The 27395-nt window shown below is 46.3% G+C and overlaps 1 protein-coding gene across 3 annotated transcripts in view; it reads right to left on the reverse strand.

Annotated features, from left to right (window-relative positions):
* The window catches only part of CD2AP (CD2 associated protein), a 372249-nt gene that overhangs the window by 172421 nt on the left and 172433 nt on the right, over positions 1 to 27395 (reverse strand). For all 3 annotated transcript variants that reach the window (XM_033938468.1, XM_033938469.1, XM_033938467.1), the window contains exon 8: positions 16963 to 17057. In XM_033938468.1, coding sequence (XP_033794359.1) covers positions 16963 to 17057 — 95 coding nt within the window. The remainder of the gene's footprint in view (positions 1 to 16962; positions 17058 to 27395) is intronic.

Raw genomic sequence — 27395 nt, forward strand, 5'->3', positions numbered from 1 at the left:
TAAGATGTTTATCCAAGTCAATCCAAATATTTTTTATAGATTGTTCTATATTATAGGCCCAAACTGTCCACATTATATCATTGTTTCTTTGATCTTGTCATTGGGAGTTGCAAGGAAAAATTTAGTTTTTTCCGCATTTAGTTTCAATTAAAAGCAGTCATCAAGAGTTCAATCTAACTTAAAATGGTCTACTAAAGAATTTATGAACTCAGGTGACTAGACAGGTTGACGGGATGACTATAGTAATGTCATCTGCATAAATGTAAAACTTAAGCTTTAGATTTTGCAATAGATTTCCCAAGGAGACAAGATAAATGTTATAACAAGGTGGGGGACAGAGGCGAACCCTGCGGAACCCCACAGGAATTTTCCCAACAATAGAACAAATGTGTCATCCTTGAACACCTGGTACGATCTTTTAGCTCAAGACATTTCCCCCAATACCAACAGATTCCAAACAATGTAAAAGAGTGGTGTGGTCTACCAGATCGAAAGCGCTGCTCAAATCAGTTGCAGAATCAAGCACTTGTGCCTTGGACTAAATAGTGTAGTGCAGATAATATAACAAAGAAGCCATGATTGTTTCAGTACTAAAGCATGACCGCAAAACCTAGATTATCTTGCAAGATGTTAAACTTATCCAAGTATGTAACCACCGTAACTTTTCGCTCCATAAGACGCACCCACCTGTTGAGGTTTTTCCTCCTCTACATGTAGGTGTATCTGGTGGTCTGGTGCTCGGAAGCCCGAAGAAGCCTGCAGCCCCCCAGTACCTTTTTTAATGTGGCGGTGGTCCAAGGCAGTCTCCTGCCTGAACGGCTGCCTTTCTCTTTGCAGAATGACGCACAACACAGGAGCACGATCTTTGTGCTTTCTGCCTGGTCCCGCCACTGCTCTGTGATTGGTTGCAGTCATTACACCTCTAAAACTACTAGAACATCATCCATTTCAGTAATAGAAAAAGTATGCACTAAAGAAAAACCAGTAAACACAGGCTAGATCATGCTGGGCCCAAAGCCATCCAATCTGGTTACTGGGTGGGACTCAATCTGAACAAACTAATTCCCGTCTGCCTTCTTTTTCCTGTTCCGTGGGCCATTCACCAGCTGCATCAGGTACTGGCTTTGCTTTGAGCTTTAGGCTCTCGGTAATATTTACCGGCTTTTCTTTCTTTGTTTGTCTATTTTTTTTCTCTGAAACTGCTGGGTCTAGGCTCAATCACTGTCAACCTTTCTTGCCCCTTTCTGTTTGCCTGCAGCACTCACAGGTGTCCTGTCCTTCAGTGCTTTCACTAGACATATTGTCACACCAATAATAAACAATGAGAAGAGAACACTGGGAGCCGTGTGTGGCTGGAGATAGTCCCTCAAAAGTTTCAAAGTAAAGGGCAGAGGTACATCTATGGAATGCAGTAAGAACCCTTTATACTTCAGTCCAAACTGAGAGAAAGGTCTCCAGATGCGGATCTCCAAGGGTCATGGTGGTGTAGAATTCTTCCACATGCTCCCTCCTCCACCAGTGATGAGGAAGCTCCCCATTTTCATTTACTGGGCTCTGATGTACACAGGAGGTTCAGCACTGAAGGGATACTTTTGACTCATCTACTTGCACTTTCTCTTTGCAGAGTGACGCACAATGCAGAAGCGCGACCTTTGCGCTTCCTGCCTGGTCCCTCACCACTCTGTGATTGGCTGCAATCAGTTACTGATTGCAGCCAATCACAGAGTGGTGAGGGACCAGGCAGAAAGCGCAAGGTCGCGCTCCTGCATTGCTCTGCAAAGAGAAAGGTAGCCGTCAGCAGGAGACCGTGCTGGACCACCGCTACTTAAAAAATGTAACGGAAGGGGGGGCGGTATATTCGGTTCATGAAACGCACCCCCTTTTTGGGGGTCAAAAAGTGTGTCTATGGTCTGAAAAATACAGTAATTCAGCGTTTACCACACTCTCCAGTAACTTAATAGGCAGAGGAACACTGGCAATGGGTCTGAAATTAGATGCAATCACAATTTGACCCAGTTCCTCTGGAAACTTCCCTATGGATAGTAAAAAAATTAATCCAAATCAACAGTTTAGCCTAAAAAGTGACTGGGGCAGCTTTCATAACATTCTACCTGTTTTCCCAGCATCCAACAGGCACAGTCAGTCACCTCCAAGTCCTGATCTTCTTTTGAACACAGAAGTACTTCACTCCCTATAATGTACTATTCTCTTGGATTTTTGCAGCCCAAGTGCATGACCCTGCATTTTTTTTGCATTAAATCTTATTTTTCCAATTACTGGACCATTCTTCAAACTTTGCTAGATCCCACCTCATGTTATCCACACCTTCCGGGGAGTCTACCCTAATACAGAGTTTAGTATCATCCACCAAAAGACAAACTTTACAGACAATCCTTCTGCAATATCACTCACAAAGAACAGGCCCAAGGAAAAATCTCTGCAGCACCCCACTAACATCCTTTTCCTCAAAGCAAACTCCATTTACCACTACCTTTTGTTTCCTTCCATTTAACCAGCAGTGAATAAATTAATGGAAACACTTCTTAAGCAGGAGATAGTGAGATCTCTAGAATCAAATAGTCTGCAGAACCCGAAGCACCATGTTTTTACGAGAGGCAGATTTGTCAGACAAATCTGAATGATTTCTTTGACTGGGTGACCAAACAGATACAGGAGGGGTGCTAGTTATAGTGTACTTAGATTTTAGCAAAGCCCTTGACACTATTCCACATAGGTGGTTCATAAATAAACAGAGTGCCCTTGGAATGGGCCCTAAACTGATGGACTAGATTAAAAACTGGTTAAGTAGAAGGAGTCAAACGGTAGTGGTAATGGAAGATTAGGTTCTTACCTCGCTAATCTTTTTTCTGTTAGAAGACATATGAGTTGGTACACTAAGACCTGGATTCCGCAAAGTGCGGCCCATTGTAGACAGCTGTAGCCGTCCTACAGCTGTACTAAGCAGCCAATCGGGAGGCACATTTTCTAAAAAAATGCTCCCCAGGCAAACCACCTACATTGAAGGCGCCTCTGGGAGCCTAGGAAGGCTCTCAAGCCCGCCTAAGCTTGCCTACGGCTAGGCTACCGCCTTAGGCAAACCTAGGCGGGCCCTATGCATCTCCCTAGTAGAGCGGGAGGGAGATGCTTATAATATAAGTAGACGCGGTAAGTAGATGTAAGTAGACGCGGCCCGCTGCACTTAATCACGGCAAGGAATCTCCCTGCCGCAATTAGTATAGCAGTCGTTGCTAAGACTGCCAGTCTCCCCTCCTCCCCACCCCTGACGATCGCCGGCAGGAGGGTGCCCAATCCCCTCCTGCCGGACCCCCCCAACAGCCCCCAAATGATTGCCAGCAAGAGGGTGCCCAATCCCTTCTGCCAGACCCTCCCAACGGCCCCCCCAAAGATAGCCGCAGGCAGGTGGTGCCCAACCCCTCCTACTGGACCCCCCCAACGGCCCCCCTGAAGTTCGCCGTACAGATTCCTAAGTCTTCTAACAGAAAGAAGATTATCAAGGTAACAGTCTGTATGCTAGGTGATGTACCAAAGCAGTGCTAGATGTCTAGGGCAGGACAGAGGAGCCAGCCCGCATAACCGAGTACAGAAAGGCAACATCCTCCCGTTCTGCCACATCCACTCTATAGAACTTTGTAAAAGTATGAAGAGTAGACCAGGTAGCTGCTCTACAAATCTCTTCAGTCAGAAGTGCCTGGGCCTCTGCACATGAACATAACACTATTTTTATTCCGCAAAGCTTCCAGTTCTATGCAGATAACAAAATAAGAAAAACTGCACAAACACAGTGAGCTACAAAATCATAATCAACGTAACAAAACATATCAACCAGCCATCATTATTTCTCAATAAATTTTTGAAACAGATAAGTCTTCAGTAACTTTCTAAAATGAGTATATGAAACAAAGGTAAGTATTAATGGGCGAAACTCAGATTCTCAAGTAGCAACCTGATAAGAAAGTAGTTACCCATGATGTCACTGAAGGTCTATAGGCCAAACAGAGCATTGCGATCAGAAGGTGGCAAGAGATTATTAGAGACTACCAAAGAAAGTGTGAGATATGTAGCTACAAAATATAAGATGTTTTCAGTGGCTGAAATATCTCTTTGGAATAAGCTGTCGGGGACATCTAAGATTAAGCACTGACCGCTTTAGTTTTAAAAAGCTGTTGAAAACTAAGCTATTTATGGACACCTATTTGTAGAGTCTTATCAGCCGACATTGTAATACGTTTCCTGGAAAATGTAACTTCTGTCTTGGCTCTGTTTGTTTTGAGTCAATAAGTGGATTATTAAGTGCCTCTGTTAATTGCCTAGAGGATACTTTAGGCTGGGTATTGTTTGTTTGCTGGGAAAGAATAGTATTTTCCTTTTCTTTTTTTAAAATGTAATTAATGGAACTGTAATTTTGTCTTATTTTTAGAATTGTAATTTTGTCTTGTTTACAATTATGTATGCTTATTTTATGGAAACTGCTTTGTTTATAGGCAGTATATACATTTTTTAAATAAATAAAAGTTGTTTGATGGTACCGAATCCAATGATAAGGCCAACCATAATGTCATATGCATAACTGTATAATTTGATGGCCATGGTAGACAATTTTGTTCCTAAGGAGGATAGATAAATATTAAAGAGCAATGGGGAAAGCAGTGAACCCTGAAGTAAACCACAAGGATTACTCCATGAATGAGAAAGACCGCCACTTGATAGTACCTGGTAAGACCTTGAATACAAAAATCTTGAAACCACTAATAGACTTGCCCAGAGACTCCTATAGAATCAAGACAGCCAAGTAGTATGTTATGATCTACCAGGTCAAATGCATTGCTACTATGATCAAATTGTAGAAGCAGAGCATTCTGATAGAAAAGTGAAGCCAAAACCGTCTCAGTACTATACAGTGATCCCCCAGTCGTTCACGGTCAGCAGTTCGCAGTCCCGGTCATTCATGGTATTTTCCAACCGCTGACAAGGAGAGGGCAGCAGGAGAGGCAGGAGAGAACAGCTGGAGTGCCGGCGAGTGCAGGAAATCACTCGCTGTATGCTCCGACCCGCCTCTTCCTGCACTAAGTCGGGCCTTATCCAATCAGGAGCTGCTTGAGTGAGAAGACCGTCCAGAGGAGCCCCCCCAAGCATAGGTCGACGAATCCATCATGAGGACCTTCTGCGGAGGAGGAGCATTGACACAGAAAACCTCTGGAAGATTGGAAGAGAGCATCCACCAATGGAGAGGACTGCTTCAAGAAAGGAGTCACGACAATGAATCGAGAGACAGGATCCCAATCTGGTTCCATTGGGACGCTAGAGTCCATTGAGTAATACGGAGGTGAAGTCTGGCAAAAGGAGTCACGTGAACTATGGAGGCCATGTGATCTAGGAGGGCCATCATGAGCCGAGCCGCGGCTGAGGACAGATGGGCAACCCTCCGGCATAAGCGAACAAGGGCCTCCTGCCGAGGTCGAGGCAAGAAGGAGCGGAGACGAGCTGTGTCCAGGTCCGCTCCGATAAATTCCAGAGACTAGGACGGGCAGAGCTGAAAGTTCACCTTGAAGCCAAGGCTCTGAAGGAGCAAGATGGTCTGATTCATCGCTCGCAACACTTCGTGGCGAGAGGACGCCTTGATCAATCAGTCCGTCGAGGTAGGAAAAACACCTGCAGGCCGTGGAGACGCAGGGTCGCAGCAACCACAACTAGACATTTCGTGAAGACCCTTGGCGAGGGCCGCCAGGCCGAAGGGAAGAACAAGATACTGGAGATGGAGATCCCCCACCCGGAATCTCAGATACCGGCGAGAGGCCGGGTGTATCGGAATGTGCGTGTACGCCTCTTTGAGGTCCAGCGAGCACAGCCAGTCCTCCTCGTCTAAGAGGGGGTTCAACGTAGGAAGGGTGAGCATTCTGAACCGTTCCCTGACCAGAAACCTGTTCAGAGCACGGAGGTCCAGGATTGGACGCAGATCCCCCGTCTTCTTGGGTGCCAGAAAGTACCGAGAATAAAATCTGGTGTTCCACTAGTCCGGAGGAACCTCCTCGACCGCCCGAAGGCGAAGAAGGGCCTGAGCCTCCTGCAGAAGGAAAAGCAGCTGAAGCCAAACAGAAGGAAACTCTCTTGGAGGCAGGTCTGGGGGTACATGACTGAAGTGAAGGGAGTACCCTACCCGGATGATAGAAAGCACCCAACTGTCAGTGGTAAGACACTCCCACTGGGCATAGAAATGATGGAGATGACCCCCGATGGGAAGGGGGGAAGGCTCCAGGAGGAAGGAAGCCCGAAGTCTCGGACCGGAATTGTCAAAAAGTCGGCCCAGTCTTCGCCGGAGCCAGCGGCTGGGCCTTAGTTTGACACTGCTGCTGTTGCTGCGGCCGCTTTGAAGGAGGCCGAGAGAAGGCAGGAGTAGATTTCTGTGGGTACCTCCGGAGAGGAATTTTGTACTGCTGAGCCGAAGGGGCCTTCAGTTTAAGTTTCACCAGAGAAGCGAAGGACTGCTCATGGTCCAAGAGGCGCTTTGTGGCCGCTTCAAAGGAATCATTGAAGAGCTCATGACCCACACACGGGAGATTGGCAAGACGATCCTGTAGATTCGGATCCATATCCACAATCCGGAGCCAAGCTAGGCGACGCATGGCGATCACAAATGCATCGTTAGGTCGCCTGAAACATATAAAGGTGGAGCTTGGAGAGGGTCTCCTCGAGGAGACTAAACTCCTGACACCAAGAAACCGGCACAGCTTCCCAGAACGAGCGGAGGGCATCCACCCAGAACCAGAGGTAGGACGTGAAGATAAAATTATAGTTGAGGACACGATTCGCCATCATTGAGTTTTGATAAAGACGGCGACCAAATTTGTCTATTGAACGGCCCTCCCTGCCCGGTAGGGATAGCAGCGTAAACCTGCGAGGGGTTAGACGTCTTCAAGGAAGACTCAACCACCAAGGATTGGTGAGAAAGCTGAGAACTTTCAAACCTCTTAACTGGGATCGTCGGTAACGGGACTCCAACTTGGAGGGAATAGCTGTGACTGCATATGGGGTCTCCAGGTTCCAGAGAAAAGTCTGCCGGAGAAACTGGTGCAATTGTAATCATAGCGCCTTATGGGGCAGATGATAAACACCCATTTTCGCCAGGTATTCCTGGGTATAACGGGACTCAGACTGGAGGTTCAAGGCCCTAACCATGTCAGAGATGAAATGAGGTAAAGGAGGAGTTTCGAGAAGAAGACACATCCTCCTGAGGAGACCCCGAGCGAGATCTGGGGGCAGCCGAGAAAAGAGGGAGTCCCGCAAATGGAGGACCGAAGAGGCTCAACTAAAGAGCCTGGGGAGCGTCGAGGAACTACCCCGGGGTCCGAGGAAACAGCTGGCGAAACCTCGGAGAAGACGGGGCAAAGGAAAATTCCTCCACCGGTTTCGAAGAAGACCCCTTAGAGGCTGGCAGCTGCCTTGATGGGGAACATATACTAGAGTCCAACTCGAGGACAAGCGTGTGCCTGGAAGGTTTCGCGGTCGGAGACCTGCCCCAAGGGGCAGAGAAGACCGGGGTTTCTTAGGAGGGGCAAGCCGCGACATAGTAGCAGGGGAAAAACGGGCCCCTGGCCTGGACCCCCGAAAAGTCACAGGTGACTCGGGGGATGAAGAATCACTCGAGGGAACCCGGCGAGTCTTGCAGGCATGGCCTCGAGTTACGAGGGGACGCTCAGGCTGGTCAGACCGAGACTGGATCGAGACCGAGGTCAGAGGCGTCGAAGTTGGGACCAGTTGGCTCACCACCGAGGAAAGCTGCGTGGTAAGTATAGCCTTAAGCATGTCCTCGAACATAGGCACCAAGACCAAAGGTGATTGGGTTTTAGGTGCAGCAGTGTGCTCCTTCGGGGGCGACCTCGAGGAAGAGTATTCCCTATGTGAGGAGGCACGCTTAAAGTAATGTCTCGAAGACTCCGACGAGGCGGCACTAACATGAGAATCCGAGGTAGGCTTCTTTGCCGGCACACCTGAGGAGGAAAGAGGAGACTTGCCCGAGGCTTGATTAGCAGGAGGAGCCAAGGCCGGAGCCTTCAAGGCCGACAAGGACTTCGAGACTGAGGACTTCGAGGCCGAGGCACCCGACGAGGGCACCGAGGCCGAGCTCGAGGCCTGTCCCATAGGATCCATGGGGCCAAAGAGTTAGAGAATCTTGGCCACCCTCCTATGAAGAGCCCTTGGTTGCAAAGTCGCACAACGTGGACACGACTCAGCGCGGTGTTCTGCACCCAGGAACTCCACACACCAACGATGAGGGTCGGTGATGGAGATAACCCAGTTGCACTTAGTACAGTTTTTTAAACCCGGAACGAGGCTGGGACATAAGAAGAAAATACGGAAAAACGAAAAAGAAAGGAAGCAAAGACACGGGCACAGCGACTCAACTGAAACTAACCAAATAAGCTGCGGTGCAAGAGGGACGAGATTGCATGAAGCAAGGGGGCAGTGATTCTGGCTCCGCAGAAAACAGAGAACTGAGGAGACGCATGCCCTAGATCGGGCGAGAGGGGCACGCGCGCATGCGCGGGCCAATCGGAAGCTTGAAGGTCTTCAAGCAAGTCTGCTTGCAAAAACGTCCACTAGGGGGCTCCGTCGGTGACGTCACCCCACATGTAGAGAATATGCTGCCTGCTTGTCCGGGGATAAAAGCTTTTATGCATCTATCCTGATCTTACCACCATAGCAGAATAATAAGCCCTGTGTTTGTCTTTCAAATATCTTTTGTACTCGCATACTTTTTCTCCATTGCTCTTTAAGGACTGCACAACTCGATTTATACAATGAACGCTCCAGATTACGCACCATTCTCTTCAAGGGCAAAAGACCTGAATCAAGCCAAGGATCTGATTCATGATGTTTTTTCGAACGCAAATTCTTAGGAACAATTTTATCTAAAATATTAGTACTTATAGACTCCCAAAAGAAGTAAAAATCTGAAGACAACTTAGCCCACCTTTTTAAGACTGCCTTAAACAAGTCCACCTTTTCGATACTGCCTTAAACACTTACCCTCTGTTCATCACCCTAGCCATCAGTTTAGTAATCGCCCCACTAACTGCATCATGGCATCCTGTTTATCTGTCTTGATTGATTAGATTATGAGCTTATTCAAGCAGGGACTCTCTCCTTTGTGACTATGTAGCACTCTAGAAATAATAGTAGTAGAGGGGTCACGTGATGCCGCCTGCCTGAACGTTCGCAGGAGAGGAGAGCTCTGCTCCCACCCCGGTGAAATCAGCTGTTTAAACCAGCAAACTCACTCTTTTTGGACTTCCTTTCCTCCCCGAGAGCTGTGGCAGGTTACCCAATCTTCTTAGCAGGGAATCGGAACATGGAGTGGTGCTGGGCATGCCCATCCGTGCAGCTAAACTGGCCCGAGAAAAAATCCAGTTTCCCACAGCCAAGATGGTGAAGGAGCCCGCATCTTTTACAATACCGGTGGGTGACTGGATTCAAGAGATTAAACGATCCATTTCGGCAGCTTTGGCGGACCCTCTTAATAAACTGCAGTCAGCAGTAGAGGCAGCTAACGAGAAGTTTGACTCCCAGAACTGGTGGAGCGCAGAGGTCGAGCAGCAGGTCTCGACTACTGAGGACACGTGCACCGCATTGGAGACACAGGTGACAGAGCTGCACAAGCAAAGTACCAAGATGCAGGACCAGTTGGAGGAATTTGAGAACTGGAGCCGGCGCAATAACCTGTGCCTAGTTGGCCTCCCTGAGACAGTTAAAGACCCAGAGCTGTATGACATCTTTAGCTCCTGCTGCTGGAAAGGCTCGGCTTGTCTGGCTCTGGCCCCCGCTTTGATTGTGAAAGGGCCCATCGCATCGGCAGCAAGGCCGTGGATGGCAAAACGGGCGTGCATGGCTATTGCCTGCTTCAGCGGCTGGAGGGATAAAAAAGCACTCCTTAAGGCATTTCGGCAGTCCGGAGCACTGGAATATGAGGGGTCCAAGGTGCTTCTATTTAATGACTACTCGGTGTGGGTGGCAGCCCAGCGGAAATTGATGTCACCTTTCTGCACTGAGCTTCATAACAGAAGGATACAGTTTGCCCTGGCTTTTCCAGCACATCTAAGGGTCTGGTAGAATGGCAAGTCATAGCTCCTAAATACTGTGGAGGAGGCGCCAGCATACCTGGCCAGCCTGCCAGCTTGACCCTTTTCCAATTCTTCTTGTTCTGGGATGCTTTAATAGTCACCGATGACTTGGCTTTGTGGGGTTGTCTCGTACCCTGTGTGGACATTGAGCCTGCAGGCTTGGGACATCGCCATCTGCGATGTTTTTGGGAGATCCTTTGCGTGGACTTCGAGCAGGATGCCTGTTGGAGTGTCTGATTTGGCAAGCCTTATCTTGCCTTGCTCCTGCCAGGACTAACTCTGCAGAGGCCTGCTGGCCTGGGGTTTCTTTCTCTGTTACGGTTTTGTTCCACTCAGTTGAGGTTTTCTTTATGCCTATAGTATTTTACACCTTGTGGGGATCCTTGCTTGGGGTATCTGGTTGTTTTATTCTTTGTTCTACTATCTGGGGAGGTGGGATGAAGGGGTGAGGGGGGGCGGGGGTTTCATTTGCGCATGCTGCAAGGACAGATTTTGGGATGTGTGTGGGGTATACGAGGAGGATTTGGGGTGGGGATAGGGATTGGGGGGTGAGGGTGGGTTTCTCTGGGTATACGAATTGGGTCTGCTTGGTGGTATGATTGTGGTAGGGGTGCTGCTTGGAGTACAGGTGGTGGGGGGGACCTTGTAATTGGGACGTGTTTGTCTGCTTGTTTCACACAGCCACGGGGTCCAGCTGGGAGGCCTCGGAGTGGTTGATGATGGTGTTTATCTGTCTGATCACTCTCTCTTCATGGGCGAGTATGGCTGAGCTGAAAGTGTAACAGGAACCAAGACTTCTCAATATATGAAAGTCAAAAATGGATCTTAAATATAGGTATTAAGAAGTGAGGTAATACAATTTTCACATACACTCAGAATTGTGTAATCCGAGCAAGAGCCTTGGCTCCTATAGCCGAACCCATCGTCCCATCACTGTGTATGACTTTAATGCAAAATAATAGTAAATAAGGCAACGTGCTCTTTGAATGCTAGATTTGTTCTCAATGGCAATAAGAGGAAAAACCACTCCACTTAGCTTTAAGGTGTGTTAGTAGGTCCCGACATGGGCCATATTTCGAGGGTCTGTTTCAAGGAACCCAAAGGAGATGTGCAAAACTTCAAATGCCAGAGAAATAATTGCTGAGTGATTCGGACAAAACACTTGTGTTCAAAGGTTGAAAAGTCTCTTCTGATTTTCCACATTTAATATGGACGGTATTAAGTTCCTTGTAAAGAGATCTAGAGTTCTGTCAAGTCTTCACAAACTGGGTACTGACATTGCTTACTTACAAGAAACCCATCTCTTTCGGCTGGAACATGCCAAACGTAGCTGGGTGGGGGAGGTGTTTTCTTCAGCCTTTGGAGGCAGACAATGGGAGGTTGCCATTCTAGTACATAAGAGCTTATCTTTCCATCTTCATAAACAAATTCAAGATAAAGAGGGTCATTTATCATGGTTGTGGGGCCTTAAACTATTGTTGTGTAATCTGTACACCCCAAATGTTTATTGTTATAAATTTTTCTCCTCTGTCCTTGCACACATCTCTCAACATACTGAGTATCACTTGGTCCTGGGTGGGGACCTTAATATCACCGCGAATCTAGGGGTGGATTCTAAGCTACCCAGGGCTTACTCGTGGGACCATGACAATCGGGGGGGGGGGGGGTCCTTGCCCAGATGTTTGATGTACCCTATACCCCTATGACACCATCTTTACCTTTTACTCCCATGCTCACAAGGTGTATGCCAGGCTGGATTATATTCTTCTGGATAAGCACCTGTTTTCTATGGTTACAACTCTGAGATTTATGAAAGCACAATTTCTGACCATGCCCTGGTGGGACTCCAGTTGAGTGTAGCCCCCAACTTGTCAGACCTCCTCTTGGAAATTGCCTCCCCACTTATATCATGACTAGGACTTCCACATTTTTTTAATAGTGCTGGCCGAGGAATGCAAAGCAAAGATACCTCTGATGTGGTGGCCATATGGGAATATGAAAGTAAGCCTCTTTGAGATCAAGCACCGTAAGGAACTCCCCTGGTTGAACTCCTGCAATGACCGATCGCACAGTTTCCATATGGAAATGTCTGACGTTGAGAAATTGGTTGACTCGTTTGAGATCTAGAACCGATCTGACCGAACCTCCCTTCTTGGGTACTATGAAGTAAATGGAATATCTTCCCTGACCCCTTTGTTCCTGTGGAACTGGAACTAAAGCCCCAAGTTGTAGAAGAACTTTAAGGGTGCATTGCACTGATTCTCTCTTGGCTGCCCCAATGCATGGGGATACCAATCTGCGACGGGAGAGGAAAATTCTAACTTGTAACCTTCTCCAACAATGTCCAATACCCATGGATCGGACCTTATCTTGGCCTACTCCACCAGAAAAGAAAACAGCCAATCCCCTATGGTCACAAAAGAGGGAGCCAACATCCCATCATTGGGAATTACGTAAGGCTGGAGTACGAGCTGGTTGAGCGGTTGGGGGTTTTGTAGGACGAAAGGAATTCTTTTGAGGAAATCTAGACCCAGAAATATAGGAAGAACCATAAGAAGAAATATAGGATGTCTTTCCGGGTCTCTCTCTCTTTACATCCCGAAAGCGTGGCCTGGCTGAAAAAGCCTTTAAAGGTTATTTTGGCTTATTTTCTAGCAACCTCTGCGTTTTGGAATCGCCGAAATCTTTTACTAACTTGTCCAAATCTTCACCAAATAACAGACGACCCTTAAAAGGGAGCCGTACTAGTCGAAGCTTGGACGTCGCATCCACCGCCCAATTACGGAGCCATAAAGATCTGCGAGAAACTACCGAAAGAGGCTTTGTTTTGCAGAAGCACAAATCTAATATAATAAAACAGTAAGCCGCGCATGCGCACTTTCCTATGCATGCGCCGCTTTTCCGTGAGCTTTAGCGACCCATAGGAAGTGCGCATGCGCGGCTTACGGTTCTGTTTTTCGGTCTGGCCTGCTCCCTGCCGTATTGCATTTTTTAGTTGAAAGACGCAGCGGTGGCTCCTCTCACGATCCCCGCCTGCGTCGGAATTTATGAGATGTTTAGACCTTGTAGTGCCTTAGAAATAAATTATGGTAATTCTTCCTTATGGACAAGACAGAGTTTTGTAGGATCATCAACCTCCCTAGCTAGCGCTTCCTCTAACTCCAAATCTGCTACTTCCCCCTCCTCCAAAGCTTCTGGAATAGCAAGGGATAAGCTGGAGTCTGATGGAGGGTCACCTCTATCCATGGGTGTCACTTTGTGCCTTTTTTGCCACCTGAGACTCCAAAGGAGGTCTATTAGGTGTGAGTGAGGCAAAATTATCTAAGTTAAATTGCCCTTGATTTGCAGACTGAGAGCTGTGCATCAAAAAGGCTTTATGCATAACCATGACAAACTCCGGTGAAAATGCTGCCATGTTAGCCCCTGTTGGCACTGCCTGCACTTTCCCCTGCAAAGAAACCGCTGGTGCAAACAAAGATGAAGTGCTAACTACTGCTGAAACTTCCCCAGCCGCCGACAAGCATTGAAGTGGAATGGGATCTGTCGCGAGCGAAGGAGAGCTGGGCTGCGCTTTAACTGCATGAGAAAACACTGCTTCATTTGGCCTTAAATTAACTTCTTCCCCCGGAGCGTCTGTACAACCAGCAGAACAGAGGCCTGATGGTGTTCAGCGCTTCCAAAAGTGTGAACACCTTTTTACTACCTCTGCCGCCATGACTATAAAACAGAACGTGCTCAGCTGACAGGAACCGCCTTCAATAAAAGTAACTTGCGTCTAAGGCAAAAAAAAAAACACCAAAAACAAACTACCATAAATTAAAGTTCCACTCACCCAGAGAAACTGTCAAATAAACTGGTAGTTGTAGACTGTAGACTGGCAGAAATGTACAGTCCAGCTACAACAATTTGGTTCTCTCTCTTTTTTTCTTTTTTTTAAGGGAAAGAAGAAAATTGAGAGATGCAAGAATACCTTTCAATCCAACGGAGGGAAGGGTGAAGCAGGGACCTGGGATGGCCCAGGTGTGACTTCTAAAGCTGGCACCACTCAACCAGTCATCCCTGTCTACCTGAAGAGAAATTCTCAACAGAATAAATCAAATTTTCCAGTCACAGCCAGAATTCAGGAGCTAGTTGAATAGCAACCATCACCTTCTGGGAGATAGAGCATACTGAAGATTCAGGAGGTATGCCAGCCAATAGGACCATCTGTTAATCAGTTTCTCTATATCCACCTACTGGTAGATGTCTGCTATCCCACTGATCTCTGGATTCATCTGCTGCTGTTGCTAAGGAAGCCACAGATGTTTCATAAATTCTGTGAAGGCCTCCGGACCCTGGGCGTAGCGTCACCATGTGATGACTTCACCTTGTGCTGCGGACGTTCTGAAGCCTTGAGAATAGACCTTTTAGCAGTGCCGAGTCCTGAAAATAAAGAAGGCTGCCCCAAAGAGCTAGCCAAGCATTTTAACACCTGCTTAGTCAGAGGAGAGGTTAAGTTTTGTGCTGCTGCCTCTCCTGGCCTCGCCACATGGCACAACAATGCTCCTGAAACGCTAATCCTGGCTAATCCTAGCAAGAACTCACAGTAGGAGATCCCAAAGACTCCAGCCCAACTAGTTCTGAGGCAAAATTTGCAGATTTAGAAGAGCAGGAAGCTTTAGAAGAAAATTAATTTGCTAAAAATCCAAGATGGCCACTGCTATAAAATTCGCACCAAAATTGCAATTTTTTTTCACATATAGAAAAGTTCAGAAACTGTGATTTTAGGATTCTTCAGGTGGGGGAACATAAGAGGGACATGCAGAAACTCCTAAAACTTTGAAATTCAGACCCCTTCCTCAATTCACCTCACAGGCTGTGACTGTCTTACTTTACTGTGACCTGTGCTGGAAATGTGCTGCTGCCTGTCTCAGCTCTGGATTAGAAGAAGCCACTGACTCATACTGGGAATGCCTCTTCGATGATGATCTTTGAGCTGCCAGTCAGTTAGACATGGTAATTACCATACCTTCACCCCTGCAGACCAATGGATGCGCTAAGGGAAGGGTGGAGGTAAATATGTAGTTGGCACCCTGCGAGACACCGCTGAGCCTCCAAAGGACACCTAACAGCCTGCGCTCAAACCCCCTGCTAAACAGAAGGTGAGAAAAAAATAGGAACGGCCCTCAGCTCCAAAGAAACAAATGCAGTGTGGCCAACTGATACCACCAGGGATCAGCCTGTCAATTGCAGATCGGAGTCTGCTTCTTCTCTATGCAGGCAGAACAAAATAAATGCTCCGAGCACAAAGAAATGCCAAAAAAGGGACGAAACACCGAATAAAATAAGAAAAAAGGGAGAGCAGAATTGAAACACTCCTTAAGGCATGCTTACAGAAGGGAAAAACTGCAGGTGATGCTAGAGCTCCCAGTGAAGTAGAGGAGTCACAGAAAAAAAATCCAGAGTAGATTCCTTCTGCTTATGGCACACGGCCATTGGGAGATAGCCCACATGTCTAGACTGACTCACCTATTTAATGGACAGAATTATTTTCTGGCTCATTTTTATCTATAGATAATATTTTGGGTAATTCTACTATGTCATATTATATAATATTTAGTAAATGTATGACCAGCAGCTGCCAGAACTAATCTGCTATCAAACATTCTATTATTTGTAGGTAAAAGATTTTATGGTGAAATTCATTCATACCCACCAAATTTCTTTCCCTGAGTTCTGCTAGACTAATCCCCCTTCTATCATATGCAATAGTAGATATAGGAATGTGGAAGATAAAAACTCAATGCGCTATAACTCAGATCCTAAAGGATTCCTCAAGTTACATCAAATTTATGATTTTAGGATGATGCACTTTTCTTTCCAGAAAAGTAGTACAACCAAAGGCTCCTTTTGAATTGTTCTAAATAGTAAATAGAGGGAAATGGTTGAAAAGGTACATTCATATTTTATACTATCTGAAAAATTTTAATTGATTCATATTTCCTAAGATGGAAGAGGATGACCTGTAATCAAACACAAATCTAACTGCATTTCATTCATCATAATGAAATCTTATATTTCTATTCAATACCATCAAACTTATTTGATATTAGATTTGTAAATGATTTAGAACAGTGTTTCTCAACTTGGTCCTGGAGTACCACCTTGCCAGTCAGGTTTTCAGGATATCCACAATGAATATGCATGAAAGAAATTTGCATATAGTGGCAACAGTTTATGTAAATCAAGGGCTCCTTTTACTAAGGTGTGCTAGCGGTTTTAGCGCGCGCTTAGTGCGCACTACAATGCCAAGCGTGCTAGACGCTAATGCCTCCATAGAGCTTGCGTTAGTATTTTTTGTTTAACGCGTGGTTTGAACGGGCTAAAAACGATAGCGCACCTTAGTAAAAGGAGTCCCAAGTTTATGCATATTCATTGTAGATATCCTGAAAACCTGATTGGCAAGGGGTACTCCAGGACCGAGTTGAGAAACACTGATTAAATCTTATAAAAAGAAATGTACTATATGTTGATTTTATAGCCAGAGTCATAAGTACACTAAGAGCCTCTTCTATCAAACTGCGCTAGCAGTTTTTAGTGCGGAAGCTGCGCTGCTCCCGACGCTCATAGGAACTCTATGAGTGCCGGGAGCCACGCAGGCCATTCAGCATGGCTCACCATGCTACAAACTGCTAGTGCAGTTTGGTAGAAGAGGCCCTAAAATCTTATAAAAAGAAATATACTCTCAATTGTAAAAATTATATCTCTTTAAAAGAACAAATCCAGAAGGCTGGCTTTAAAGATGGAAAAATGTAAACTACTAAATTATGGTATACTATTAACCTACCTTACTTAGTAAATGAATTGTGTCCCCCTCTTTAAAGCTAAGTTCATCTTCATTTGAACCTTCATGGGAAAATAATGCCCTGCAAAAAGTTTTAGCTGTAACAAAAATTAGACAATTACATTTTTGCACTGTTATAAAATTATTAAGTAAAAACAGACTCAGGCCTTCTATTTCCAAAAAAATGGGGCATTGTAAAAATTTCAAAGTAAAATTTGTGTTCATTTTCTAAAATATAAAATCTTAAATTTTATAAAATAATATATAGAGCAGATGCATTTCTCATTTTTATCTACAGATAATATTTTTGGTCATGACCCATCCAGAGGCTGGGCAATGCAACCACTATCAAAATACTATGCCACACTGGAGATTCCAGAACTTAAAAGCAGATTTATTTCAAGAATAAAACCTGACATGGCCACATTTTACCCTCAAGCAGTGTTAGGCATAAATAGGGAAATATAAAATGAACATTAGTGTGGTACATAAGACTATGATAAAAATTCAACCTTATCAGAACACGCCTCCACAAGTCTGAATATGTTCTACCTCATGTAGATAAGATATGGCTAAAATCTGAAGCAGCTTGGGACATATTTAGAGGTCACTCATGGTCCTACAATATCCTCAAAATGTGGTTGGCTATTCATAACAATGTGGTAATGTGGTTAGAAACTGTTACTTACGTATTAGATACTACTCATAAATAGCTATTCTTTGAAGCTGCTATTATTGACAACAGTTTTATTGTTATATGAATAATAACAACTTAGTACTACTGTGTTTCCCCGAAAATAAGACAATATCTTATATTCCTTTGGGGCCTAAAAAACGCACTAGGGCTTATTTTCAGGTAGGGCTTATTTTTTTCATGTACATGATCATCTCGCCCTTCCTCTCCTTCACCCCAAATCTTTCTATTTCCTTTCTCTCCCCCACATGTGCAACATCTTCATCCCCTCTCACCCATCCCCTTGTGCCTTCCCTCTGCAGCTTCTTTCTATCCCTCCATCCCCCTGTGCAGCAGAACCCTTGCCAACCCTTGCCCAGTTTCTATCCTTCCTTCCCTCCATCCCTCCCATCCCCCTGTGCAGCAGAACTCTTGCCCAGCTTCCATCCTTCCCTCCCTCCCATCCTGTATGCAGAATCCTTAAGCCCAAGCCACCACACCCCCGCTGACTCTCCATCCTTCCCTCCCATCCGAACCCCGCTGACTGCAAGCCATAAATACCTTCCTGCAAAGCAGTGTCGGGCTAGCAGCACTCTAAACAAGCTGCTTTGCGGCCTTCTCGCCTTCTTGTGTGCCGCGTTACTGATGACATCATCAGTGACACAGCAGAGGGAATTCCCCAGCGAGAAGGATGCTAAGCAGCCTGTTTAATAATAATAATAATTTATTTCTTATATACCGCTATACCGTGAAGTTCAAAGCGGTTTACACTAAAGATACATTTGACAGTACATGGGATGCAAGTGGTTTACATTAAAGATTCATTTTGTCAGTACGTGGGATACAAGTGGGTTACAGTAAAGATATATTTTGTCAGTACATGGGATACAAGTGGGTTACAATACAAGTGGTTTACTATCAAGGTGCATTTTGTCAGTGTAAGGGATACAGGTGGGTTACCATAAAGATACATTTAGTCAGTACATGGGTTACAATAAAGATACGTTTTGTCAGTACATGGGGTGCAGGTGGGTTACAATAAAGATACAGTATGTCAGTACATGAGATTCAAGATGGAAAGTGTGCTGCTGGCCCCATGTTGCTCTACAGGAAGGTATTTATGGCTCGCGGTTGGTGGGGTTCGGATGGGAGGGAAGGACAGAGGATCAGCGGTGGAAGCGCGGCTGCCGACGACTAGGGTTTATTTTCAGGGGGATAGGGCTTATATTAAGACCTATCCCAAAAATCATGCTAGGGCTTATTTTCGGGGTAGATCTTATTTTCGGGGAAACATGGTAGCACTGCTGCAGAGCAGAAAGTTAATTTAGTCACAAATAAGCAGCTGAAAACTAAGTTGATGTCACATTTTAGGATAAGAACTACCATATTTTCTCGCATATAACGCGCACGTTATATGTGGTTTTTACGTACCCGCATACCCTTGCGTGTTATACGCGTGAGCGCGTTGTACAAAATTTTTTTTACATAGTTCCGCCCCCCCCGACATCCGATTCCCCCCCCCCCAGGAACGCTCGCACCCCCACCCCGAAGGACCGCTCGCACCCCCACAGCCTCCCGACCCCCACCCCCATCATGTAGAAGCTCCTACCGGTGTCCTGCTGCTTCCTCTTGGTGGTCCCGACACCCAACACGATCGGGGCAAGAGGGAGCTCAAGCTCTCTTGCCCCAGCCAACCGCGGCACCCCCGACACGATCGGGGCAAGAGGGAGCTCAAGCCCTCTTGCCCTCCCCGACTCCCCGACACGATCGGGGCAAAAGGGAGCCCAAGCCCTCTTGCCCCGCCGACTCCCCAACAATATCGGGCCAGGAGGGAGCCCAAGTCCTCCCGGCCACAGCGACCCCCTACCCCCACCCCGCATTACATTATGGGCAGGAGGGATCCCAGGCCCTCCTGCCCTCGACACAAACCCCCCTCCCCCCAACGACCGCCCCCCCAAGAACATCTGACCGCCCCCCCCAGCCGACCCGCGACCCCCCTGGCCGACCCCCACGACACCCCCACCCCCCTTCCCCGTACCTTTGTGTAGTTGGCCGGACAGACGGGAGTCAAACTCGCCTGTCCGGCAGGCAGCCAACAACGGAATAAGGCTGGATTGGCCCATCCGTCCCAAAGCTCCGCCTACTGGTGGGGCCTAAGGCGCCTGGGCCAATCAGAATAGGCCCGGGAGCCTTAGGTCCCACCTGGGGGCGGGGCCTGAGGCACATGGGCCCAACCCGACCATGTGCCCAAGGCCCCGCCTCCAGGAGGGACCTAAGGCTCCCGGGCCTATTCTGATTGGCCCAGGCGCCTTAGGCCCCACCAGTAGGCGAAGCTTTGGGACGGATGGGCCAATCCGGCCTCATTCCGTCGTTGGCTGCCTGCCGGACAGGCGGGTTTGGCTCCCGTCTGTCCGGCCAACTACACAAAGGTACGGGGAAGGGGGGTGGGGGTGTCGTGGGGGTCGGCCAGGGGGATCGCGGGTCGGCTGTGGGGGCGGTCGGAGGTTCTTGGGGGGGCGGTCGTTGGGGGGGGGGGGGGTTGCGTCGAGGGCAGGAGGGCCTGGGATCCCTCCTGCCTGTAATGTAGTGCGGGGTGGGGGTAGGGGGTCGCCGTGGTCAGGAGGGTTTGGGCTCCCTCCTGGCCCGAACAACTAGCGGGGGGGGGCCAGGGCCAGGAGGACTTGGGCTCCCTCCTGGCCCGATATTGTCGGGGAGTTGGGGAGTCGGCGGGGCAAGAGGGCTTGGGCTCCCTTTTGCCTAGATCGTGTCGGGGAGTCAGGGGGCAAGAGGGCTTGAGCTCCCTCTTGCCCTGATCGTGTCGGGGGTGCCGCGGTTGGCTGGGGCAAGAGGGCTTGAGCTCCCTCTTGCCCCGATCGTGTCGGGGGTGCCGTTGTTGGCTGGGGCAAGAGGGCTTGCGCTCCCTCTTGCCCCGATCGTGTCGGGGAGTCGGGACCGCCAATAGGAAGCAGCAGGACACCGGTAGGAGCTTCTACATGATGGGAGGATCGGGAGGCTGTGGGGGTGCGAGCGGTCCTTCAGGGTGGGGGTGGGAGTGCGTGCGAGCGTTCCTTCGGGGTGGAGGTGCGGGTGCGTGCAAGCGGTCCTTCGGGGTGGGGGTGCGAGCAATCCTGCGGGGGGGGGTGAATCGGACGTCGGGGGGGCATCAGGCTTTCAGGGTAGGGACAGGACTTCAAGGGGGAGAGGAGAGTCGGGGCGGGCGAAAGGAGAGTCGGGCAGCATGCGCGATATACGGGTGTGCGCGGTATATAAAAATTTCTGTACAAAGTTGTGTTTTTCGCATGCTATACCCGTGTGCGCGTTTTACACGGGTGCGCATTATCTACGTGAAAATACGGTAATCGGGATGTTCTTCAATTGATGATGTATTTAGACACTGACAAAAGGGCTGCTTTGAAAGAGGCAGCTCATCTGGCCATCTTCAAGGTCTTGGAAATTTGGCCTCGTGCAAGAATACCACATCAGCGATTCACATATTGATGAAGCTTTATGATAAATATATGAAACTACAAAAGAACCGGCACAGATGCAACGAATGTGAACTGGTGAATCAAAAAGCTTTCAAAGAATGCTTCATCCATCTTTTTGATGCATTAGGCACAATTAAAATCAAAGAAGACCATTCCTAATCATGCAAAGGCAAGATGTTTTGTCATGCAGCATAGCCGGCTTTGACACTGTACTTGCAAAGGAGGAGGATAGAAAGAGAGTGATCATGATAAGAAAGATTAAGTAAGTTTGCAGCTAAGTAGAAGAAAATGGCATTGTCACGAGTTCTACACAACCTACTGCTACATCTTTCCCTCTAACTTAGTGTATCGCAAACTGTGTGCCTCCTGAGATTTCAGGTGTGCCGCGACACACTGGCGAGAAGGAGAGTCGTCCAAGCCGGCTGACGGCCTACGGGAAGTGCCTCTTGCGGTACCCGTCACTGGCAACAGAGAAAGCACACTTACCAGGGACAGCAGGCAGATATTCTCACATGTGGGTGACGTCATCCACAGAGCCCGGATGCGGACAGCCTCGCAAGCAGACTTGCTTGTAAAACTTTAAGAAAGTTTGCAACTGCCGCACTGCACATGTGCGAGTGCCTTCCCTCCTAACGTGGGGTGCACATCTCCTCAGCGTCTCCTCAGTTCAGATAGCTAGCAGCCAACCAGGGAAGGTGGGTGGATTGTGAGAATATCTGCCTGCTGTCCCTGGATAACACCTGTTACGGTAAGTAACTGTGCTTTATTCCAAGACAAGCAGGCAGCATATTCTCACATGTGGGTGACCTCCAAGCTAACCAAAATGGGATGATGGGAGTGTTGGCAATTTAGGAGAATAAATTTTGTAAAACTGCCTGGCCGAGTTACAGGATTTCTTTCAAACAAGAAAGTATATTCCTTTTGAGTAAGCATACCGCTGTGCAAGTGCAGCAGGCATATTTAGAATTGAATGAATATCCTACAGATTCTTTAGGTAGGGAGATATTAGAATATCTTAATACACACTTGCACAGCGGTATGCTTACTCAAAAGGAATATACTTTCTTGTTTGAAAGAAATCCTGTAACTCCGAGGATTTCATTCGTTCCTAAGATCCACAAAACCTTCATTAGACCCCCGGGTCGCCCTATAGTCAATACATGTCACTCTATACTGGAACCCCTTTCTAAAATGGTGGATTATTTTTTGAGAGATGAGGTACCCAAGATAAGATCATACATAAGGGATTCTTCCCATTTTTTGAGCAAATTATCTCAAATAGAGGGAGATATGCAAAATAGGTAGATGGTGACTTTGGATGTTACTTCTCTTTATAATCAGATTCCTCAGGTAGAAGCACTCCAGATCATTTTTGAAACCCTCCAAACTAAAGAAGCTCACAGCCGCATCTCCATTGAATTTCTAATGCAATTAGCAAGATGGGTCATTCAGAAAAATTATTTCCAATACCACCAACAATATTACCAACAGATACAGGGGGTGGCCATGGGAGCGACCCTGGCCCCCTCTGTAGCTGCTTTATATATGGCTAAATTTGAAGACATATGAATATATGGGACACCATGGGAATCCCATATAGTATTTTGGACCAAATTTCTAGATGATATTTTTCTGATTTGGGAGGATACGAGAGAAAATCTGGAAGCATTTTTTCAATATCTTAATGTAGTAGACCCTCATATTAAATTCACGATGCAATGCCATCAGATGACTATAGACTTTTTGGATATTACTATCACAATACGGGAGGGGGAGATGTTAACTTCCCTTTACAGGAAACCCACGACACGCAATACAATATTACACTACCACAGCTTCCACCCATACAAATTACGCTTTAATCTGCCAATAAGTCAATTCTTGCGGATCCGGAGAGTGAGTTCTACTTTGGAGGAGTATAAGAGTCAGGCCCAATTGCTCTCTGAGAGACTTAGAAATAGGGGCTACCCAGAGAGAGCTATTAGATTGGGGTACTTACGGGCCAGATATGCCCAAAGGGAACTTCTCTTGCAGGGACAAAGGACAGTAGGTGAGAAGGAGGAACAAATCCTTACCTGTGTATTGCCCTTCTCGAAAGCCACTAAGGCGGTGGTAAATTTAATTAGACAACACTGGCATATCATTCAGATTCATGAACCCCTCCAGACATTTCCACAGATAGCGTATTCCAGGGGTCAGACCCTGAGAAAGAGATGTAGTTTTCAAAAACATGGGGTCAGACCCAAAAATTTAAGGATGTGGGAAGTGTCAATGGTGTTCTTCCACCATACAGGGTGAACAGTAGAAAACACCAGGTAGAAATATCACATTACGGGCCAAAGTGGATACTGATTGCAATTCCGAGAATGTGATTTATGTTATTGTTTGTCCGTGCGATCTGCTATATGTCAGACGGACTAACAGGAAGATAAGAACTAGACTTACAGAACACAAGTCACGGATTGCAAATCAGGTTATCCAAGCACCTTTAGTGCAGCACTGGATAACACAGGGACACACTATGGATGACATCAGATGGCGGGTCATCAGTAAGATTGTGGGAAGGGATGGGAGAGATCAAAAAAGATTAAACTGGAATGAACAGAGATTTATTTATTCACTTGATACGGTAACACCTAGGGGACTGAATGCAGAAATTGAGTGGATGTCACTGACAGGAATCTAGAGGATTGAATGGGGATAGAGTGGATGTTACTGATAGGATAATATCCTAGCCAATGGGGAAAAAAAGGGGGGAGGATACCTTGTAAGAGTCCTTGTAAGAGGAGTATAAAAAGGTCGGGGTTAGAGCGGCCGCCATCTTTCTCTCATACTTTTGGAGTCGGATGACGACAGCACACTCGGTGAGTTATTCAATAGTAATTGTTTGAAACATTTAGGATAGGTAGCTGTGTATGAAAGGGTTTTCTCAGCACTTCTCCTTATGCTGTTTTATTACAGGGGGACCCTTGATAAAGCATTATATGCTAAACATGTCGAGTCAAACTCCTGAGTTTTTGGCTGTGAATCAAGCTCAACAATATAAAGCTAAGTAATATACTAACAAAAGCACAAGCACTTTATTGTAGCACTTGTATTTATTGAAACATGCAAATATTTATTTAAAGCTATTATATGGTACAACTAAGCAATACAAAACAAGGACGGCCAATGATGAGGTGCCACATAAAGCTTCTCGCAGCAAGGTAGTACTTTTGCGGTGGAGTGGTGGGACTGAGGCTTCCTTTAGAAAACTTATAAGCATATATGGTCAAGGTTGGAGCACTGATATATAGAAGATATTTGTGCATGTATAACACTATTGAGAAATATTCATCTGGACATTTAAATAAGTCAGACCACTGAAGATCATACTGGGTGGTACTAATGGCATCAATTTGTTGCCAGAGGCCATGGCTGGTCCAAATAATCTTTCCTGCTAAACTCATCAAGCCTTAGGAGAGTGTTTTTGCAGAATAATGAATGTTAAGTGTCCACTTGATGCTCCGGGCCGAGATAATGAATGCACCAGCTGTGCGGGTCATTGATAGAGATGGGCCATTGGCGATGGGTGCACATTTTAAAACCGGGAGACCTCAACATGTGAGGGAAAATCTTGGTGGCTAAGTCAAAAACCTCAATGGTTGCAGCCTGAGAAAAACACAGTCAGAAAATACCAAAGAACGAGGGCCCAAAGGCCCAATTGAGGAAAATAAGAACATAAGAATTGCTATCTCCGGATCAGACCCTGGGTTCATCAAGTCCGGTGACCTGCACACAGGGAGGACCCGCCAGGTGTACCCTGGCATAGTTTTAGTCCCCATATCACTGAATGCTTCTCAAGGGAGATGTGCATCTAATTTACCCTTACCCATATCACTATGCCACTCTTAAGGAGATGTGCATCTAGTTTACCCTTAAATCCTAGAACGGTGGATTCTGCAAGTACTTCCTCTGGGAGAGCATTCCAGGTGTCCACCACTCGCTGCATGAAACAGAACTTCCTGATATTCGTCCTGGACCTGTCCCCCCTCAGCTTCAGTCTATGTCCTCTTGTCCATGTCACACTGGACATTATAAATAACTGCTTTCCCTGCTCCATTTTGTCGAATCCTTTCAGTATTTTGAAAGTCTCGAGCAGATCCCTCGCAGTCTCCTCTTCTCAAGGAAGAATAACCCCAGTATCCTAGGTCGTTCCTCGTAGTCCAGGTTCTCCATACCTTTCACTAGCTTCGTTGCTCGTCTCTGTACCCTCTCTAGCAGTTTTATATCCTTCTTTAGGTATGGACACCAATGTTGGACATTTAGAATTTTTTTTTTTAAGAAGAATTGAAGGAAGACTATTACTAACAATAGAAATATAAAGAAAACCGAGCCGAAAGGGAAAAAAAGGCATTGGAAAGGCAACACAATTTGGACAGAGTCCAAAACACAGCTTCTTCACTCTGCGGAGAATGAAAAACTGAGGAACCGTGAGCTGATGTCATGCGGGAAAGCACTTGCGTATGCATGATACAGGCAGTCTCAAAGCTTCTTAAGAAATTTAAAGTGACAGTACAATTTTAGCACTGTCTGTACCAAGCTCCAAGGATGATGTCACCCACATGTGAGAATATGCTGCCTGCTTGTCCAAGGATAATGGGGCAAATTTCTGAAAATGTTACCCTGGAAGATCTAGATTTCAGCTTTCTAGCTAAGAACCTACATTTGGCTTCCAGAATCTCACTCCTATATTTTCTTATGTCATTGGAACCCACATTTACCAAGAAAGCTAGCTCCTTCCTAGCACTATCTAAAATCCATTTTAAGCAACATGTGAGGTTAGCTATCTTTGCACTAGGCAGGCAAATGACCAGGCAATCTTCACATCCACCAGCCACTTAGCTATCTACATGTCTAATGATCGAATCACTAACGGCGCAGTGGTTAAAGCTACAGCCTCAGCACCCTGAGGTTGTGGGTTCAAACCCACGCTGCTCCTTGTGACCCTGGGCAAGTCACTTGGTCCCCCCCATTGCCCCAGGTACATTAGATAGATTGTGAGCCCGCCAGGACAGACAGGTAAAAATGCTCGAGTACCTGAATAAGCTCATGTAAACCATTCTGAGCTCCCTTGGGAGAACAGTATAGGAAATTGAATAAATAAATAAATACAACAGCTGTCCTAATCCTTCCCTCCTAAGCAGAAGCTCCTCCTTCTCGCCTCTAAATCTAAATCCTTGGTGCAAGAGGATTTTGCATCCCCTGGTGGGTAGGTCTTGGCTACAGGATTATTTCCTAGCTCACTAGGGTGATACTTTCCTTTTAGGAGCCCTCCTTCTTCCAAGGCAGCACAGGGGCTTAAGATGCCCAGTCATGTCAGGTCCCTCTGCAATACAATTCATTCACGATTTAACAACTTTGAGTAGTTTTGTACCATCTGCAAATTTTAAAATCACCTCACTCTTCACTTTCTTTTCTCGATGATTTATGAATAAATTAAAAAGAACTGGACCTATTATAAATCTTTCTCCACCGAGAAAACTGACCATTTAATCCTATTCTTTTAGTCAGTTCCCATACTACAATATGGTATTTCCTCCTTTCCCATAACTGTGAATTTCTTGACAGCTTCTCATGAGGGACTTCATGTAACTTGGGGGGGGGGGGGGTTATGCAATTTTCAAATATTACAAGTTTACACTTGATAAAGAAAATAGGTTACACTTGAAAAATTCCAGTAGCAATTGATTAATTAAGGCAATTCAATAAACAAAAGTGTAACTATATTTACCTCAATTTAAAGAAAGAAAAAATGTGGTTGGAGAGGAGGCAAGATTATAGAAATCTTGAAGGAAAGAGAAACAATACAATTTCAGAAAATGAATTTTTTTCTTATCAGAACCAAGTAGGAATCATTTTTCTATCGTGAGATTAACATCACAATCGGAGGGGGTGGATATAGCTATAGGAACTGGAGGTTGCATTGCCTCTAAAAAATTATTTAATGTTCTGGGTCCAGAAAAACACGTTCTATCACTCATTTTAACAAGGCACTTACATGGAAATTGAAGAAAAACACACCCCTTTGAGCTCCAGCACCTGAGATTTGAGTACCAAAAAGGCCTTCCTTCTCAGTTGCGTGGCCCTACAAAGGTCAGGAAAAATCATTACTGAATGACCCAGAAACTTTACATTCTTAAAGCAAAAATACAATAGAAGTATCCAATTCCTATCAAATTCCAGAGCAAAGGATGCAATTAGGGGAGCTGTAGTCACTACTGATCTGGAATACT

This window comes from Geotrypetes seraphini, chromosome 3, assembly GCF_902459505.1.
Source record: "Geotrypetes seraphini chromosome 3, aGeoSer1.1, whole genome shotgun sequence".
Taxonomy (NCBI): Eukaryota; Metazoa; Chordata; class Amphibia; order Gymnophiona; family Dermophiidae; genus Geotrypetes; species Geotrypetes seraphini.